General features: G+C 40.4%; 1 protein-coding gene across 1 annotated transcript in view; it reads right to left on the bottom strand.

The window, feature by feature from the left end:
- LOC150002246 (putative maltase-glucoamylase 2) overlaps positions 1 to 15,634 on the bottom strand; it is a 69,980-nt gene that overhangs the window by 42,421 nt on the left and 11,925 nt on the right. Inside the window, exons 4-15 of the mRNA XM_090286907.1 lie at positions 14,471 to 14,594; positions 14,241 to 14,350; positions 13,763 to 13,917; positions 12,497 to 12,668; positions 11,063 to 11,162; positions 10,223 to 10,335; positions 8,787 to 8,912; positions 6,631 to 6,762; positions 6,437 to 6,535; positions 4,013 to 4,126; positions 3,019 to 3,100; positions 691 to 808 (exon numbers count right to left, since the gene is read on the bottom strand). Coding sequence (XP_090143033.1) covers positions 691 to 808; positions 3,019 to 3,100; positions 4,013 to 4,126; positions 6,437 to 6,535; positions 6,631 to 6,762; positions 8,787 to 8,912; positions 10,223 to 10,335; positions 11,063 to 11,162; positions 12,497 to 12,668; positions 13,763 to 13,917; positions 14,241 to 14,350; positions 14,471 to 14,594 — 1,445 coding nt within the window. The remainder of the gene's footprint in view (positions 1 to 690; positions 809 to 3,018; positions 3,101 to 4,012; positions 4,127 to 6,436; positions 6,536 to 6,630; positions 6,763 to 8,786; positions 8,913 to 10,222; positions 10,336 to 11,062; positions 11,163 to 12,496; positions 12,669 to 13,762; positions 13,918 to 14,240; positions 14,351 to 14,470; positions 14,595 to 15,634) is intronic.

The raw sequence follows: 15,634 nt of genomic DNA, 5'->3' as shown, positions 1-15,634 counted from the left end.
TGATGGTGGTGGTGATGCTGATGGTGGTCGTGGTGGTGATGGTAATGATGGTGGTGGTGGTGGTGGTGATGGTGGATGGTGGTGGTGGTGGTGATGGTGGTGGTGGTGGTGGTGGTGGCGGTGATGGTGGTGGTGGTGGTGGTGATGGTGGTGGTGCTAGTGCTGGTGGTATTTATGTCTTGGGGCAGAGGGGGAAATTGAGAGGGACACTGGGGCAGGCAGTAGGGAGGGAAGCCAGGAGGGGGTGGTATAACATTGCCATATAAATACAGGTCACTCAGGTAAACCTGAATTTCATATAAATAATGAATAATTTTTAGCGCATGTATGTCCATTGCAAACTTAACTGGGTGTCCTGTATTTTCATTTGCTAAATCAGGAAGCCCTAGTGTGGAGACCATAGCACATTCAGTAACAGAACCCAAGCAGGGCTGACTTCCAATCAGGGGTTCTAAATACCTCACACAGTATTGCCTACCAGTATCAAGTCCTCGGTCCCAAGCCAATAAAGTCATCCTGTGCAGAAACCAAGGAAATATATGAGAAGCCCTCTTAGGAAGTCTGTAAGATCTGAGTTTCTAGATCCCATAACCACAAAATATATTTGAAAAATATACTTGTATATGACAAGAGAAACCCTGTACCCCCCAGCTCTCTGCATCTGGAACGAGGGGAAAACCAGATGCTTACGCGTCTGTGGCCTTTGCCATGGAGTAGCCATACAAGCTGTGGACGTCATAGTGAAGGCCCCAGGAAAACACGGCCTCCATGCAGAGGGTCCTTGCAAACAGCGAGCGGTCCAGAACTCCTGCGGGGAAATACCCGTTAGTGAACCACTTCCCAGTCAACACACTCAAGCAAAATAGCCACCTCGTTCGCTTCTTGGTTCCTGTACCTTCCCCACCAGTCTCCGCCCTTTCCACATCTTAAATCCTATCCTAAATGCCATTTCCTACCTGGGGCACCCACAAAGCCCCTCACTGGGATCAATCGTTCAAATTAATTTGCATTCTCTTGAGCCCACAAAGAACGGCACCAAAGGGCGGCAACCCAGAACAAGCTCAGAGCCATAGAAAGTTGATCTGAGATGAAATATAAATAAAGCACACACATATAACTGCATTTATTTAATCAAGGAGAGTGGAGCCCATGAAGAACAGATGTGAGGGCAGTGAAAAGGGAACATATTCACTCCAATATTACACACATTCACACCTCAGGTACACTTAAAAAATGAGATATGACATTTGGGTGGTTTTATGAATGAGAACTTAGATCCTGCTTTTAGAGATCATCATTATTACTGTACTTTTCCTTTCTTATGCCTAAAATGCTCAGGATTTTCTCTCTTGTGGCCTGTAGTCTCATTCTTCTCCTTCTTCTTCTAGACCAGTACCTGGGGCCATACCTGCCCTCCTTCAGGAAGCCCTCTCGTTCATAGGGCCTCAGTCTGGGGCACAATTCCAGAAGGAGGTGGAGCCAGGAAAGACTGAGATTGAGTTTTTCCCACCAGTTCAACAGAATCAATGTTTGAAGTGAGGAATTATGTTTCATAATAAGATATAAAGACAATTATATTTCTGGCATGGTGTAGTTTGTGGCCCGAGGTTCATAATCACTTCAGTTATGAGAAAGGACAGTAAGATTGTCCCATGGGCAGAGGTAATATAACTAAACCTTTTTCAAGCTCACGTGTACTTTCTATTCTGAAAAGGTTAAAAGCAGACCAGAGGCAGAGCAGCTTGTCATATGCAGGCAGACAGAAGGCTGGCAAGCAGGGAGTGGGGTGCTTGCCAGAGCAGACAGAAATGAAAGAGATTGTAATGTTCTGTCGGGGAAAAAAAAAACCTCAACAATTTAGTTTTGGCTAAGTAGAAGATTAAGAGATTAAAGGAGAAACATGATAAACTAATTCACAGTGAAAAAAATCAGGGAACAAAGAATGAACAGAGGAGAATGAAGAATAAGCAGGGGAAAGAAACAGTAGACCTCGTAAGAAGTTCAATGATTTGAAGTCAAGACTTCTCCTAAAAAGTTCTCCATTCTTTCAGGGACCGAAAGGGGTAAAGAAACAGCTAACCCTTGATCCAAGGGTACAAGTGGAGAAACCAGAAAAAACTGGTAGAAACTGACCTGGTGCTCACCAAGCCTGTTTCTTCTTTCTGGGAGCATAAGATTATATTCACATTTTCGCTTGAAGTTTAGCAGAGACTCTGCGATTGGATTCTGGCCAAAGACATGTGAGCAAACTGAACACGCCCCACTTCCAGGCCTTTCCATAAAGCGCCCACTGCCTTCCTCTTTCTCCTTTACCTAGGAAGCTGGGAGCAAAAGCCTCCAAGAAAGGAGAAACAGGAAACAGAAACAGCTAGATTCCTGAGTCGCTGCTTGGATGAGAGTACATCCCACTCCAGAGTATTATAGGAGCAAAAAATAAAGTTATTGTGTACTCCATCGAGATGTTGGGGTTCATGTGTCTCCACAAACACTATGCTGTTTCACAAACACACACACACACATTCTTTCAAAATCAGGGACTGGAAAATTGACTTGGACTGGTAACAGGACAGAAAATAGGAAGGACTACCAGGAATCATTGACGCTGTTGGTAATGAGCTCAGGAAACACACATGCAAATTACAGACTTACTCCAGTGGAAGGTACTATGCACTTCCATCCAGTATTCTGCTCCTCTCATAAAGTTTAAAATTGAACCACATATACAAGGGGGTTGGAGGCAGTGAACAGATGGGAGAATGTAGAACTAGAGAGAGGAGGCACAGTCACGCGAGATGTGACCTTGACCACACACTTGCCCTTGCATGATGGCTGTGGAAGGGTAATCAGAGACCACACAATGCAGCGAGATCTCCGGGAGAGCGGTGGTCAGGGAGCTTGCGGGGCGGGGGGCGGGGTCCCTTAAACTGGGAAGGGAAATTGCTCCTGGCCACACTGAGCCCCACTGAGGTTGTTTCCAAGGTCTCGTGTCTACATCGTTGCACACAGGTGGAAACTTACGAGGAGTGAAAGGAGGAGAGTTCAAGGAGTCTTTACAGATACTGTCAGAACCTTGACGCAAGTCAGAGACCTCATCCAATTCCTTCAAAGACACAAAACACACAAAGTGGACGATGTTACTGCTGTACTGTTAGTTGTTCAGGAATGTTTGCTGCATTAGAAGCTGGATTGCTGGGGTCTCTTATTCATAGATTTCGGGATCTTAAGGAATCTTAAAATCTTTTGACCTGTGTTTCATCTTTTGGATTAGATTGTATCTAATGTACCTTCCAACTCTAAATGATATCAGGTACATTTAACCTTTTCTATGCTGATTGCAATCGGTTAATTAAGAAATACTATTTCAAAGGCTAATTCTTATAAGTTTCGATTTTATTGTTACTGATATTGTTTCAGTATTGTTTTAAAGAACCTAAGATAGGGTACTTTTGTATTTTATAATTTTCCCCTGTCTTTTATTCCACTCAGGGCAGTGCAAGAAGAGGCTACAATTGATATCAAATTCATTTCTTTAAATTAAAGGAGATTAAAAATAGGTGATGCCTAAGCCTGCTAATAAACAGAGAAATTTTTTCAAATTTCAAAGAAATTTCCCCACCTTCTATATTCTAAAAAATAAAAGGTGCCTACTAAATTATTCTCTAATGATTTACTTTAAAGTTTAATGAATCATTGCTACAAATAATAGCACCTGTAGTTTCTAATAAAATAGTATTTTTTAAGCTAAAAGAGAGTTAATGAAGGAAAACACTGTAGTCATGAGAAAGCAAGAGATTTTTCTCAAGAAGAAATTAACCAGTTGGTAGCAGATTGAAATTAAAATCCAGGCTTTTGAGGGATCTAAGTTATTTCATATGAATCCAGCATTCAGTAAAACAATGTCAAATATCATTATGTCAAGTAAAGTAACTTATTACAGATCAGACTCAAATTTCATCTCAAAATTTGAAATCTCTGTCTCCAAAATAAGTCTGACCCTGGAATAATGACTTACAATCCACACTCCATCAAACTCCAGAGTTTCATGAAACTTTTTGAACTCTTCTGTCCACCACTGAGTACAAATCGGATTTGTAAAATCGGGAAAGACTGTCGTTCCAGGATATCCCTAAAGAACAAAGAAGGCCAGGAGGGTTTGTGGATGGTTCACTCATGCATTTTTGCTGGCTGCTCTCTCTTCTACTAGAAGCCCCCGGTAGCTTACCACTTTAGAATCACAACTGGGGACTCTCCTGAAACTAAATATTACAATAGATGCAAGGAACCAAAGCAATGAAAAACAACATATTATATAGGTGAAAAGCCATCAGATGTCTTTTATCTATGATTGAAAAAAGTAAAACTTCATTATATCAGGGCAATTGAGAGAATTGTTTAAAATACTGGAAGGTCTAACTAGACAATCTTTTAGAAGAGAACGATTGAATGTGTTTAATGTGTTGCTAACTGAAGACCATCTAAAACCTGCTTTGAATAATGCTGTTTTATAAATAATATGTTGGTTTGGGGCATATAAACAATCTCTTTCAGATGGTTAAAAGAATTTTGTGCTTTTTACTCAGGTCAACTATTTCTTATTCGATCTTCTCTTCCTATCTATTTCTATCAAAGGTTGGCTTTAAACATTTTCCAGAAATAGTTCAAACATATGATGATAACCAAATTCTGAATTAGCAGGATATAAGTTCTTTTGCACTCATTCTTCCTTATTTTCCCAACAAATGTATAGGTTGTCATTTAGGGACAACATTACACTCAGGAACTATAATGAGTATCTATCTGTCTCCTGGTTCTTTGTCTTAGGCCATGGGGCAGCATGTAACAATCGCAGATAACTTTGACCTCAAAGACATCGTCTACAGCCACGCTACCTAGAGCAGGCCCCGGAATGTTCATTTTAACCAAATTCCTTTATAATTAACCCACACCACCTCTGGCACTACTACTTCTGCCAATATCTTAGATCAAATGATTCCTGTTATTTATTGGTCAATGGAGGTGACCATCTAATTAAATTTTTGTGATTATAGGCAAACTCCTAATGATACACCACTCAAATAGGAATACTAGTGAAATGACTCACAGGCCTAGATAATCTCCGCTGCAGATAAACAAAATAATTTTTACATGACCATGGCCTTTGATTTTATACTTGTATAGGAATATCGGTCTAACTGATATTTTAGAAATTCACATCAAACAAAACAGTAAAAGCACATAATTCTTTTGGAAAAGGAAAGAAACTTCTCTACTGTGTCATGAAAAGTCAGAACCAATGAAAAATAAAGTGAATAGAAACAAGTATTGTAGGCAAATGCAATGGTAAGAATTAAGTGAGTCGTTAGGTAAGGGGTCAGTGATAACACTGACAAGACAAGTTTTGCAAAGTTAACTGCGCATCAGCAACAAGAAGTACAGCCTCGTGGGCTTTTAGATGAAGTACCAGTTTTAGTAAATCTCCTATCATCCAGTCATCGTGGGCTGACCCCACACATAACTGGCAGAGAAGGCTGACTATGTGATTTGATTTGAAATACTCTCAAAAGCTCAGCTGCCCTGAAAATCAGTTCCTAAGCAGCCTGTTTAAATGCCTGAAATCACTACCTTAGAATAAAGGCTGACCCTGGCTGCAGTGGCTCAGTGGATTGAGCATCGGCCTGCTAACCAAGTATTGCTGGTTTGATTCCTGGTCAGGGCACCTGACTAGGTTGCACGTCAGGTCCCCAGTTGGGGGCGCATGAGAGGCAACCACACATTGATGTCTCTCTCCTTCTCTTTCTCCTTTCCCCTCTCTCTAAAAATAAATAAATAATTTAGTTAATTAATTAAATTGTAAAAGGAATAAAAGAATAAAGGCCGAACTCTGTAAGTCTCATGTAAATTAAAAATGTATTAGCTAAGATTTCACATTAGCCATTGGATATCTTGTTCCATTAACAAAGTTGAATTTATTGTCCTGGGAAAAAAATAGAAATTGTGAGGCAGGAGAACTATAAGAATAAATAAAACTTGCTATCTGTATTATTAGAGGGTCAGGGACTAGCTTTCCAGAGACTAGAGCTTAATCATTCCACCGCAAAAAAGAAATGAAAACATGTCATGTGATTGATAGAGGGGCTATTGTGATAATGGCAATCATATTACGATATTCAAGTGTATCAAATCAACATGTTGTGCACTTCATATTTACACAATGCTATAGGTTAAATATATTTCAACTAAAAAAAAACCCTTAAGAATTAATCATTCCACCATTGCATTAACTGGTTTAAAAACAATAACAGAAATCTCTACAGCGATGACACTGCAATGAAATGTAACTTGCCTTCCTTCCACCCATTGTCCTACCAAAAGTACGAACTTCCCCAAAGGACTGTAATTTACTGACTTTTTTTTTTTTTTTTTTTTGAGAAATTACCTGCCCAACGACAGTGACATTGTCTCCCAAGACCCATACTCTCTTTTTAGTTCCATGTTCATAGGGGTAGTATTTCGAATCATTAGAGATGCCAGGATTCTAGGAAACAAATAAGATAATAAATATTATTTTTATAGGTTTTTTTTTGCATTTTAAAGGAAAAACTAGGCCACTGAATAGGTGTTTGAACATACCATGATTACTACATGTTTCAGTCCATGTTCTTGTGAGTCGCTGATAAAACTTGAGAGATTAGAGAAAGTCTTTTCATCAATAGTGAAGTCCTTCTTTCCCTCCATGTAGTCTATGTCTAAGTACTGGACGTCCTGGAAGACAGTGCTGGCCAGTTAGAACCTAGGCAATACCACCACGCTGATATGGTAACTCTGGTTCTTGATCATTAAAACAGAAGCCATATTTCTTTATGATCCTGGAACTTCCAGGACTTGGCTACTTCCTAGGGCTCAAAAAGCCCTTTTTGAAGGATGCAGGCACTGTTAGGTTGTCTCTTTGCCCTGATAGATGCCTGTCATAAGGTATTGGGAGGAACTGGATGGTGAGGACTATGGGTTGGTTGTCCCTGTAATTTGAGAACTTAGGTGCTCATAATAAAACAGGTGCTCTTTAAATATTTGTTTAAATGATCCCACAAGTAATGTGATAACCTTGTATAAACTGGGACCCTAGACATCAAACTAGATCATAACGTAAGAGGAGAAAACAGTCTTCTTGTCTCATGAAACTTCTAGGGTAATAATGAACGAAGATAAATGACAGAGGGACAGAGCTTTAATTAACCAAACTCTCACACACACATTGTTTTTATGTTTGCATACCAACCTGTGAGGAGCCGATGTTATTCTTAGTGAGAAGACTGAAATGTGAAGGGGTTAAGTGTCATGTCCCAAGGTCACATGCAAGAGTGGATGGGGGTTCATTTGGGGCTTTGGTGATAGACCCTTTGACTCCATGTGCCCTTTAGTTCCAATCGGCATTACTTCAAAGACATATGAAGGTCTTCAAAATAAGTGTTCCTTGTGTGGTCATGCATTAGAGACTCCAGCTTACAGGCCTGAAGGAAAGTGTGGCTTGTGGCCTGTTGCCAATGCAGTGCCATCTGTTCTAATGTTGGGAATCATTTAGGACCCAGGTGTCCCCACAGCCACGTGGCGGGAAAGATCCAATCCGTGGAAGAAAAGCTCATTTGCTTCTGAATCAGCAAGACCTCAAAAAAGCCCTCCCCATCAGAGGTATGAGGGTGGATTGAAACCAACACCACATGGAGCCAAAAGAACTGTTTCTGAATCCTGGCCCTGCCATTTGGCTGGCTGTGGTGACTTCAGAGACGGTATTAACCATGCAATGGCCATGTTTCTTTATTTGCAAAATACCAATAAGGGAGGGTCAACCATGAATGTGAGAGCACTTTATAAAATAATGAAGACGTGGCAAGATTTGGCCTGATTCTTCCTGGAATTGACTGCAGACAGTAGATAATGGGAGAATTAAAATGAAATACATAATCATTTTTCTTTAATAATACAGTGAGCAGGCTTCCTCACAAGAGAAATTTCACTTCATTGCTACTCTGAATGGGGATTGAAAACTCCTGAGACCAGGCCAAAAGCACATCCAGCCATAATATCTTCCTTGAGGTACTAACCACATATATGTTTGCATCACAGTTCCAAAGATCAAGTCCAAAATTAATTGCTTTGATAACTTCATTAACCATGTGTTATGCATCTCTTGGGGGCAGGGCAGCTTTTCAAATATTATACACTTCATAATTATCTTTTTATTTACTGGTGGACATTGGACATCATAAATACTTTACAAGCAGAGAGCTTTCCAAATTACTCTGCTAGATCTGGAAGGAATATACGAGGTCACTATGAGAAACTCGCTTACCATATGCCATCATCATCATAATCAGCACTTATTAACCATGTCACCCAGCTGTTGCTTTCTCTTATAAAACAGCAGCTAACTCTGATGAAGCTCATCCTCGGTGTTACATGCCTGATACACACAGAACAAGGCATTCTTCACAACCAGCCCACCACACAGAGGTGGTCGTTAACTAGCTCGACATTGCATAGAGCTAGAAGAAGACAGGCTAAAATTCAAAATCACGTCCTCTGACTCTATAACTGTGCTCTTTCCATGATGGCATAGGGAATGTAGTTTGCAAATTTATGGTAGTAGGTGTGTCTGTTTATCTATCTTTCTATCCATCTAACCATCCATCCATCTATCCATGTGTATTTTTCTAATAAATTGAGTTAGGTACAAAAAATAAAAGATAGGAAATGGTGTCTTATGCACAATAAGAGAAGTTTCAACTTACATATGGGATCCTAGCTTTCAGAGTTCGGTTTACAACATTTTTCAATCCATCGATGCCACCATAACCCCTGCGACTAAGCTGGAAGCCAAGATTCCAGTAGGAAGGCAAGAATGGTCGTCCAACAAGCTAGAAAGATAGAGAAGTGTCTAAGCATTTAGAATAAGCACTGTTCATAGCACCATGTCCAACACAGACAACACTGTCTCCATTTCATTTTCTGTTAAGTTCCCAGATCTAAAATATCAGAGCCAAGAGTAACTGCCTAGGGTCATGTGCAAAATTCCATAGCCCACATCCTTCTTCACTAAGTACCAAATGCACTCCCAGAAATAGCTGCAACACCACAGTAATGGGATCTGCATAACATGCTAGAATAACAGTATCATCTGAGGGGGGAAGAAATAACATTTATTTACACAGTAAATATTTTCTGAGTGCTGGTGATACGGCAAATGCTAATGTAGGCACTTGGGATATGGTGGCATCTGCTTGCACAGAGCTTAAAGGAAAGAAATAAAGGTCTCACAGAATTTCAGATAGTTGTGTGTGCAGAGGATAAAGGAAGGACTGATAGGATTAAGAACGGGATGGGGGAAGAAATACTACAGTATTTTTAAAGTGTGCTCCCCACCCCCCAAGAATGCCTAGCAAATGTGAATTGGAATATTAAACAAAGAAAAATAGAAAATAAAATCCAAGTCTGCAGGTTCCTAGCACCCACATTCTGAGATCCCTGCCAGGGTCCTGTCCTACCTGCACTGTTCCCTAAGAGCCCCTGTCTTCCCATAGGCAGTCCCCTCAGCACGCTGCTCTCTTTCATGCCTCTGAACTCCCATATGGTTTATTTGTACCTCATTAATGGTATTTATTATAAAGTATTTCCAATTATAATTATTTTAGGCTGTCACACTTCTCTCCTAATTGACTATAAATTTGCTGGCACCTGGACTATCTTTCATACCCCTTCATGAAGCATCTTGAACAAATCACTACGTTTTCCTGTACCTGAGTTTTTTCATCTGCAAAGTTGAAAGTTTGGCCAAATGATGGCTAAAGTTCCTTCCTGTCCTATAGCCTGAGTCAAAAATAAATAACACAATTGCTTTTACAGGGTTTCTTTTTTATTGAATGAATGAATAAGCTTTGCTGATGTTTGGTCTTAGGTCTTTGGAATGACTGATCATACGTGGATGGACTGTGAGTGCGTTGAAAATAACACATCATCTGACTTACTTTTGCACCTCTCAAGCCATGCACAGAGTCTCTCCTTGGTATGCAGACAGCACTCAATAAACGTGCATCAGAATAAACATACAATAAATGAGGGACTCACAATCCCAGCATTTATAATCTGTAGTTGACTACTCAAAAGTTTTATTTTGGGGGGCCATGAGAGAGCTGTAATAAATAATGGCTCTCTGGCTACAAAACCATACCTCCAGGTACTCCTGAACCACTTGTTCTGGGGTGTTTCCCAGGAACACGTAGAAGTCCAGAATCCCCCCGATGGTGCGGTAAGTGATCGCAGGAGCAGGCTGAAGGAGGACCTCTGAAAGGATGAAAATAAGAGCTACTGGAATTTCGTGGCTCACAGGAGAGCCTTCTCTAGAATTTACACACTTCTGCTGCCCCAAACGGTCTCGGTCTCGTTTTGAAAGAGATGAAAATCACACCTGTTCCTTTATATGATTGCTGAAGTTGATCAAAATATTAAATGAGCAAAACACCAATGAGGAGTTAGCTGAATTTTTTTAAGAAAAAAAATTGATTTTAATCTGGCCTTATTAAAAATACTAATGTCTGGGATTTGCTAGTGATTTAATAATAAAAAAAAATGGTTAGAACCTTATTCAATGATTTTACCTACAATCAAAAATTTAAAAAGTCAACCATATTATAGCTCCATTTGTCCAGAAGCTGGAGGGGGAATGTCCTAGAGTGGGGAAAGTGTGGGCTATGAGGTGAACAGCATGATTTACATGCTGAAATCCACAGATACCTTTGGAACATGCTTATCAATGAATCCTGTAGTCTACAAAATATTATGGGAAACATTACACCAAAAGTGACAGACCCCTGAGGTAGTTTTCAATAAAAGCAGCTTTCAGCATGGACTGGATCTGTAGACAGGTTAACCTACTTTCTGTTTCTATTTTCTTGAGAACATCGTAGGTCCAATATGCTTTCTGTTAAACGTTGATCTCCCCATGCAAACTATTTTTCTAAAAGCAGCACTCCCAAACGTGTTCCTGCCAAGACACAAAGATGCTTCCTACCCATAGCGTTACTGTTCATCAGGAAAACCCCAAAAGAGGAGCCGCTCGTGTCTTCAAGGCACAAGAAGAATGTGTGAGCGCCATACAGATTAATCATGCCCTGTCAACAAAAATGAAAAGAAATAATAGTGTATGTTTAAAATGTTTTTATTCACCCCCAAATAAAATCGAAAGCCACACACAACTGGTACTTGGTCAACGCTTGAGGTAGTCAGTATCGTACAAAAAAATCGTGCAAAAAAGGTATTCAAATGGTAACATCAGTGTGTGTATGATACAATGGGATACTCGAAGTTTTAACAAGAAATGAAATGCTAGTACATGCTACAACAGGAAAAATTCCCAAATGCTGTGCGAAGTGAGAGAACCAGAAAAGTCAAACCTGTTGAGACAGAAAGCAGATTAGTGATTGTCTGAGGCAGGAGTTGGCACTGGGGTAAAAATAGGAATTAAGTGTGAAAGGGTATAATGGCGCCTACTGGGGTGATAAACATGTTAGAAAAGTAGATTATGTTGATGATTGCACAACCTAGTCAAAGTATTAAAATCATCACATTGTACACTTAAAACAAGTGAATTTTATGGTATGTGTTATACCACAATCAAATTATTTTTAAAAAACTGGAAAATAGTTGCAACAACATATAATAAAATGTGAGCAGAAGATGATGATATTATGAGAAATTTTGAATTTCCTCTTTATGCCTAACTGTATTTTCCACTCTTTCTGCAATTAACATATAATAGATAGTAATAAAGTTTTAAATTTTTTTAAATGAAAAAGATATGTTAAACCTGTCACAGAGCTCTGATGACAACAGTGCTATAAAAAGAGATCACGTGTGTAATTGTAAGAGATGGAAAAATAGAAGATACGAGATTAGAACATACATAAAGCTTTTCAGAAGCTTCCTATGTGATGTTGCAAAAGTAGTCCTTGGTATCTAGGGCGACAGTACTGATGATGCTAAATTTCAGGAGGGGAGAAAGAGAATCGACATGACATGCAAAATAGAGAAGATCGATGGACCTATGCAAAGTTAGGCCAGATTTAAAATTATAACCAGAAAAAGTTATGGCATCAGCACTTGGGTAGAATGCAGGTTAAATCAAAATGCTAAGAAGAAAGAAGGAAAGGAAAGGAAGGATGGAAGGAAGGTGGAGAGGGAGGCAAACTAACTATAATATAGTTGTTCAATGATATTTCGTTAAAACATAAAATGTTTTTAAAAGTTCATATATTAGTAGTGTGAGTTTATAAAACTCAAGAACTAGTACTCGTCAACACAGCCAGATCTAAATTGGGCACAACAGTCAACGGATGTCCCTCCGTACGTCACTTTGCTCTACGGGTTGCCTGTCTCTGTAGGTTATTTCCCGGAAAGGAGAGAAGGTCTTCCTTACAGCAAGCAGTCAGGAGGAGGGGACCCTCACCTTGGTGGGGGTGGCATCCCGGGTGAAGATGGGCCAGGTCTTCCAGTTCATGTCGTGGCGGTACTGCCCGTGCACGTGTTCTCCCAGGCCATACACGTTGGCGCTCGGCAGCCGGAAGGACAGCTGCAGGTACTGCTCGGAGAACAGCAGGGGCCCGATGCCCGTGTCCAACCTGAGCCATGGAGGAAGGACGGGAGTTAGCACCGGCTCCTGCTGTCAGGCAACAGTCCGCTTCTGTCCTGCCACTCCAAGAACAGTGCTTTCAGGTCCTACCATCTACTTTCACGCTTTTTTTAAAGATTTTTTTTTTTCCCCTGGCTGCTGTGGCTCAGTGGATTGAGTGTCGGCCTGTGAGCCAAGTGTCACTGGTTCGATTCCTAGTCAGGGCACATGACTAGGTTGCACGTCAGGTCCCCAGTTGGGGGCGCGAGTGAGAGGCAACCGCACAATGATGTTTCTCTCCCTCTCTTTCTCCTTTCCCCTCTCTCTACAAATAAATAAAGAAACAAACAAATAAATCCACTGAGCCACAGCAGCCAGGGCCACTCTCACACTTTTGAAGACCTGTCTAGGGTGTTTCTGGTTCTTTAGTTCTAGAGGAGCATAACACTGCAGACGTGAGACTAGAAACTCAAGTGGGGTGAGTGTGGCTTGAGCAGACGTGACCTTACATTTTCTGTGCGCCCACTTTATGAATGCACTACACTGGGCGCGTTATAAGCATTACCTCGGGACACGTAGCGACAGTGACATTCTGCCTCTTTTTCTGTGGACAAGGGAACTGAGGTGGAGGGGGGGAAGTGCTGCCCCTCAGTACTCAGCAGGCCGGTGATATATGCAGACCAGCATCTGAATACAGCTTCTACTGACATTAATGCTTGTAATTCCTCCAGGACAATTTGTGATTTAAGCTCAGGCTATCATTAGCTGCTCGATGGTAAGTTTCTCAGGAAATAATAACTTGGAATGACGATCAGTGAAGTTGACTGCCAGCGTGAAGGGTAATCCAAAACAATAAAATTCCCTATTTCATAATACACATGAACCACAAGAGTATTTCTATAACTCAGCAAAGCAGCACATTGCATGTTAGGGTTTTGTTGGTCTGTAACAGTGTTAATGATTGGTACTAAATGCTTTAACATTTTTCTGCGCTTCGATCATTTTCTCAATTATACTTAGCTGATTGCCCGCCCACAGGAAGTCAGAATGAGTGACATTTGGACTGTGTGTTCAAAGATATGCAAAGAGGGTTGAAAAGCTCACAAGACTTTGTTGTTGCTCGTCCTCACTATTTTGATGCTGAAGGGTTCATCAGTGACCTCGATGCTATAGTTCAAGTTGGTGGCAGGAGTAGCGTTATTAAATGGCTTAAGAATTTCACGAGGGACTTCATAGCGCATGTTATTGAAATCGGTGATCTGTCAGAAAAAAATACAGAAGGCACAACTCCAGATAACAGCATTTCCTGTAGAGCTACAAAATAGTCTCATTCCACACAGTCCCCAAAGAGAATGGCTTCTCATTCCTGACCCTGTGTTTCCTGAGAAGAAATCCCCCAATCATACATCATCCATCAAATAAAAATTAGCCTGTCCGTCAAATCTGGAGATCGGGGCAGAGAGGAACAGAGGTACACTCTGTCTCCACACATCTGTGCAGTGAATAAAGGAGAGTGAGCTGAACCCGGCATACAGGCCCTGTTTTCTTCAGAGATACAGTTGATGATAACTACCAAACTGACCTTAAAGTGAAAACGGTTGGACGTCTGATACTCAGCTGTGAAGAGGACGTCAGTGATATCATTTCCAAAGAGAGATGGGGATGGCAATCTTTGCAACTTGGCAGTAAACCCTAGGGGCGAGGGAGCAGAGAGAGAGAGAGAGACTGAGAGAGAGGGAGAGAAGAGAGAAGCCTTTATTTTGCAATAAGCTTATCTGGTTGTAAAGAGCTGGTGGGAAAAACAGTGCTCACCTGTGGGTTGCTGTGTCTTGTTCTGTTTGACTTCATAGCCCCAGGTCCTGGGAAAGAAGCACCTGGGGACATTGGTGTCTGCCACAGGCTTCCAGCAGCACTTACGTTGCCACCTGCAGATTTCCTGTAACAATGGCACAGAGTTAGCATTCCATGAAATGAAAGAAGTATTATACGTCTATTAATTTATAACCATTTTCTTCCAGGAAGGATTTAAAATAGCACATAATTCTTTCATTCATTTATTCATTCTTCTTTTATTTATACATTTATCTGGCTATCCAATATGCATTTATTACCTACCAGACAAGGAACTAAGAATGTAGATAAATAAGACACAGTTCTTGCCTTGAGCAAACTTACAGACTAGGATTTTTTAAATTAGCATTATTTGGTGAGATGTATTTTCTAAAGGCCCTACAACTTTCAGATGAACTTAGATAAAAATCGTTTTGTTATAATAAAGTAAATGGATGGCCAACTGAATCCAAATGCTGAAATAAACAGACACCCACCTCTTCACCCAAATTTACAAGCAGTTGACAGAAATGCCATTAAGAAAGATATATAAATTCATTACAAAACAGCAAAATATGCAATATGGCAGACCGGACTATTATGAAACTCCTGCAATATAGAAAAGAGATTTCACTAACTCCAGGGAAAATGTATTCATGGCCTAAAACACAAGAGAAAAATCAGTGCTCTGAGCCAAGTCAGGGTGGAGATTAAAACAGGAAATGAGCGTCTGTTCTGTTACAGGTATTCATCTAAGGTCACATGACACAGTGGGGTCAGCAGGCACCATTAATGAAATTGACCTTGTTTCCACTGCTGATTTGAAATGCCACTTTTATTATAAACCAAATTTAAGGGCACACATATGAGAATATGAATAGGCAGTTGGAGATGTTCCATTATATTCCAGTGCCATATGCATCAATTCCTGCTGCAATTCCACACTGATAATTACTACAGTGTGAGGACATGTTTTGCTTTTAGTTTGGCAGATCAATAAATCTAAAGGAAAAGATCAAAAAAATATGTATATTTCTTAACAAATCCTATTTTCACAAAAAGAAGGGGAGACAAACATGGTTAGAAACAAAAATGGGGAATGACATGAGATACAGATAATGTTTTAACACAAATAATAATTATGAG

The sequence above is a fragment of the Furipterus horrens genome, unplaced genomic scaffold, assembly GCF_987537825.1.
Source record: "Furipterus horrens unplaced genomic scaffold, mFurHor1.1.pri manual_scaffold_9, whole genome shotgun sequence".
Lineage (NCBI taxonomy): Eukaryota > Metazoa > Chordata > Mammalia > Chiroptera > Furipteridae > Furipterus > Furipterus horrens.
This window is presented reverse-complemented; position numbering and strand designations above follow the sequence as displayed.